Source organism: Aplysia californica, unplaced genomic scaffold (genome assembly GCF_000002075.1).
Source record: "Aplysia californica isolate F4 #8 unplaced genomic scaffold, AplCal3.0 scaffold00957, whole genome shotgun sequence".
Classification (NCBI taxonomy): domain Eukaryota; kingdom Metazoa; phylum Mollusca; class Gastropoda; order Aplysiida; family Aplysiidae; genus Aplysia; species Aplysia californica.
Window position 1 is genome coordinate 15,039 of NW_004798227.1, and position 5,000 is coordinate 20,038.

At 39.2% G+C, this 5,000-nt stretch overlaps 2 protein-coding genes across 2 annotated transcripts in view; both read left to right on the top strand.

Annotated features, from left to right (window-relative positions):
- The window catches only part of LOC101857214 (nicotinamidase), a 17,885-nt gene that overhangs the window by 11,281 nt on the left and 1,604 nt on the right, over positions 1–5,000 (top strand). The window contains exon 8 of the mRNA XM_005110870.3: positions 3,749–5,000. This exon is cut by the window's right edge and continues 1,604 nt beyond it. Within this exon, the coding sequence (XP_005110927.1) occupies positions 3,749–3,859 (111 nt within the window). The 3' untranslated portion in view covers positions 3,860–5,000. The remainder of the gene's footprint in view (positions 1–3,748) is intronic.
- On the top strand, positions 12–3,455 carry LOC101856990. Its single transcript, XM_013089467.2, has one exon. It carries the CDS (start codon positions 278–280, stop codon positions 2,198–2,200), a length of 1,923 nt encoding a protein of 640 aa, XP_012944921.1. The 5' UTR covers positions 12–277; the 3' UTR covers positions 2,201–3,455.

The window sequence follows — 5,000 nt, forward strand, 5'->3', positions numbered from 1 at the left end:
AAAAACATCTCCAATTAAGAAAATTTGGTTCGTCTTCCTCGTAAATAGAAATGATATGAAATGCTAACAAGTTGTATTCACAGGTGTTTTCGAGTACAAGGGTATCGACTTTGCTCATAATGTACGATCTTTGACTGTGTGACTACTAAGTCAAGTGACTAGCCCTAGGCCTCATGTGTTTATGTTTTGTTAGCCTATCCAGTCTTCGTTCCGAGCTCTAGAGATCTAATTTTTGATAATTTAAATCTTGCTGACAGTTTTTGAATAAAGATCTAACATGGAAGATTCTGGTGATGATGATGGAACAAACCAGTTCACTCAAATGACAAAAACACAACTGGTGGATTTTCTTGGAGCAAGAGGACTGAGCACCACAGGAACAAAACTTGCTCTCATAGGTCGGGCCTTTGTGGCGTGGGAAACTGGCGTGACGGTAAAGTCTTCAACAGAAACGTTTCAAAATCAGTTGAAAGAAGACTACAAGACAACCCTCAAGAAATTTAGTATTCCAGACCCAGTTTCATTGCCTCCTGATAGTTGGTCTGAAAAAGTTACGAAATGGCCACCGGTGGACATGGGGAAAATCTTCATGTACCTTCTTAGTACAAGTGAGTACAACAGAGACTATATAGGGAAGTACAAGACACAAAAGGCCTATTCCTATTTTGCCAGTAAGTTTGTTGGTACCATTCTGTGGGCACAAGTGCCAGATGACTGCGACAGATGTTTCCTGACATCGGAGGTAACACCGTCACAAAGCGTCAGAGGTGACACCCACAAACAGTGGATCTTGTTGCGAAACACAGGAGAAATCCTGACGTCGATGTGCAGCTGCACTGCTGGCATGTGCAGTACATGCAACCACGTTATTGCTGTGCTGTACAAAGTGGAGTTCGCTATCAGTAACCATCTGAACTCTGAATCCTGCACAGAGACAAGCTGTGCGTGGAATAAATGTACTAAGAAAACTGTTGAGCCGAAAAGAGTCGAGGAAATGGAACTCCGTTCTGACAGTGCCCCAAAGTACTCCTCTTCAGACACTGCATCGGAATCTCGGAAACGTAGACTGACGTTCGATCCACGTCGAGACGGTGAGAACAAAAAGAACCCTGAAGAAGTTGTGAATTTTCTGGAGGGTCTATCGACGTTTGCACCCAAGTGTGCCTTATTTTCTGGAATGGCAGCTCAACTTCAGACAAAAAGTTTAGAGCCGATATCGATGCCTCCAACCATGCTCCAAGCAGCGGAACAATGCATCGCCAAGAACAGCGGTTTGGATGACAAGGGATTGTCAGAGAAATTTGGTGAGTCTCTTGTGTACACTAGAGACCAGTGTAAGTTGTTAGAAGAGACAACAAGACAACAGGGATCATCAACAACTTGGCACAATCACAGGAAGGGGAGGATTACTGGAAGCAACATTAAGCGGGTTGTGAGGAAAATTGAAGAGCTCAACAGAAACGTTAATGCCGCAACCACCTCTCTGACACATCATCTTCTGTCAGGCGGGCCAGACTTGTCCCACATACCTGCCATTAAGTGGGGCAGAGACAGTGAAGAAAGTGGCCTTCAGGAATTTGAAGCTAGTATGCATTCTAATCATCTGAACGTCACCCTGAGAAGAGCTGGGCTCTACGTGAAGAGTACGCATCCGTATATTGGTGCCAGCCCTGATGCCGTCCTGCACTGTGACTGTCATGGTCTTAGTACTGTGGAATTGAAGTGTCCTTTCAAGTTGAAGGGAAAAAACATTGTAGACAACTATGCACAGACGGATTTTTTATGCAAAGGTGAAAACGGGGATCTGGAACTGAAACGTGACCATGCGTATTACTACCAGGTTCAGACACAGCTTGCCGTCACTGGGTTTACAGCAGGATTCTTTTGTGTGTCTTCTTTGGATGGCAAGCCATTTATCATACAAGTGTTAAGGGATGACAAGCTGTGGGAAGACATTCAGCAAAAACTAGTTGTGTTTTTTAAAGGGTATATTAGCAAGCACCTACTAGGCCTGAAAGAATTTTTATTCTGTCCAACTTGTGACAACCTGATTTTGGAACCAAGAGAATGTCAACAGGAGGGCGACAACAGTGTGTGTTGTGATTCTTGTAACCTGTGGCACCACTGGACCTGTCAGGACTATTCAAAAGACAAAGACACGTTCCTCTGCTCATTCTGCACAGGGGACAACATGGAATAACATCATGCAGCATACAACATTGACTGTACATACCATCTCAACAGCGACAAAGTAAGTTTATTTTATCTTTCTCAGGCTCTGTCCACTGAATGCATCACAATCACAATTTTACTCAACAGTAACAACAAACAGCAAAAACAACATTCCTCGTGTAGCTTTGTGTAATTTTTAAAGTTATCTTTATTGCATTGTTAGTTTTTGTTGACGATGGTACTTTTCTATAATTTATTATTTGGTTTGGTTTGGGTGTAATATTACCGTACATTGCTTGATTTCTCTATGCTGTCAGAGGATCCAGTAGGTTGCAGAATGCACTTTCATTGTAATTGTCATTTTGAAGTCTGCTCGTCCTTTCTGTATCTGCCTCTCCCATAATTTCCTTTTCTCCTCGTTTGAAACTCCAAACCATTGCATTTCAGTCACATGGGATCTCTTTTTAATCAATTGGGGTCTACTTCTTGTGTTACTGCATGAACCAACACAACAATGGTCGTACTTCCCCATCTTGCTACTAGACTAATGTTTCTAGAATCTAGATCTAAATCTAGTTTAAAATCTAAAATTCAATGAAAGAAACATCTATAGAACTAAGAAAGATTAGTCCTACATGATGGTATATCGCTAGATCTAGATCTATTAAATTACCAGAAATGTAGATTCCACAAAACAATGATTTCCTCACTGTTAGTCTAAAAAAATAATAACGAATGCCAATTCCATTTCACAAAATTACACTTATATAAAAACACACAGTACAGTCACATGATTAGTAGATCTTGGCCTGCGTGAGGCAAAGAGGGCAGCTGACAAAACACACTTTCAAAGGCAAACAACACACTTTCAAGGCAGTTTTTGCGTTTCTTATGCCTAACAACTGATACTAAAATGAGATTGTGCGTACGTTTGACTAGATCTAGACGTTAGATTGAATTTAGGCGCCGATTTAGTGTCCATGTGCCAACTGCCCAAGGCTGTTGACAATGTAAACAAAGGAGCATTGCAGACCGGAAGTAACCCTGAGTACCCCTGGACAGTATGGCGGACATTACCGTGAAGAGGTCTATTGCATTTATATAGCATTGATGGTGTAGCTTTGGTTGTACCTTTCCTTTTGGAAGCTGAGAGAAATTGAAGGCAGAAACTTGTTTAGAGTATTACCATGAATATCATGGGGTTACGTTTCAGAACTTCCAGCGACAGGGGAAAATCTGCAAAGTATGAAATAATTATTACACATTGTACACCTTTATAAACTCATTTTTAGAAACCCTCTTCCCATGTTCGAATAAATACTCTCTGTATTTAAAGAATGAAGGATCAACTGTATATGAAAAATAAAACATTTGAACATGCATGTATTTGTTTGTAACTTTACTTAAATTTGGTTGTATTTCAGCCGATTGTGTGTTCCTTGGTTTTCCTGTTTTTGGCTTGAAATATGAACTGCAATATGGCGAAGGAATACTTTAATAATGTTTGAAATTCTTTAATCTCAGTCAGTTGTGAGTCCTTTCCATTTTGTAACTCTCCCCGTTTTTCAATTTTCAGGTTCCAGCACTGACAAAGTCAGAGGTCCGGCCCCTCTGTCTGGGCATCCAAGCTGCGCTGAACTACCAGGTGGCCTGGAAGATTGTCAAACAAAAGACACAGTCTTCTTAGTCAACTCAACTGCTTAGAGACAGAGCAAGTTAAAGCTTTTTATTTTTATGTTCAATCCTCTAGCCGTTTCTTTTTTTTTACCCTATTGACCAGATTTTTTACAATTAGTATTTTTCTGTTTTATAAGTGTTAATTGAAATAAGTCATTTTTCTGCATTTAATTTGTTTTCGAGAATGTCCTAAGAACCTAGTCATGTTTTGTCTTTTAAGATGTACAAGGTAGCTGCTGTTCTGAGACATTTGACTCTCACACCTTCTCATCTTTATTAAATCAAAGAATGAGACCATCCACCTACAGGTCGGAGGTTTTCTTGATTTTTGTTTGCTAGAGGTGTTTGAAATCATTTTTATTACACATGCAGCTGTGAAATCTTTGTGAACATTTTAATTTCCAACAGAAAAACTTATGATGTGCGGTGATACTAACAATTACAGTGCTAACATCTCTTGCCAAAATACCTGGTTTGATTCCCAGTTAGGGCAAGTGCAGTTTTTTGAAAAATGTATTATTTTGTCAGGTTTTTTTTACCCCTGGCCCCAGTATAAAAGGATTATGTTCCTATTCTTCTCAACTGACTACTAAAACCTTTGAAATAAATTGTATGTCAGATGTGCTGTTAAAGTTAAAAGTGGAAGATGTGCTGGCTTGCCCTGGGTGGATTTTCACCCAAAGTTGTTGATTAGTCCCTGCGCAATAACGAAGGAACCCAGGTCAGTGAACTGAAGGTATCTTGGCATTCGTTTGAAAGCGGCTTTTAACTTTTAGCTAAGTTACAGGCAAGAGACATTACGTTTCAAGAGACAAAAAAGGACATCTGTAAAAATTCAATTGTTATGTGAGTTTCTAAATTTTCTTTGAGATCTAAAACAAGATTAAAAAACTGAAGAAAAAAATACACTTACTAATATGACTGTACACAATGCATTTTTTTATACTTTATTTATTTTTTATTTTTTTGTTACCCGTTTTACTTAAGTATTTCATGAAACATTCCAAAATGATCAGTTTGAGATACCCTTCATATACATATTTCGATGTTTACTTCAATTTCTTGCCTTACACGTGAAAGCTATTCTTGTTTTTTAAAAAGAATTACTTTAGTGCTGTGATATATGCTGAAGGCAAGGTAAAAGTTTCATC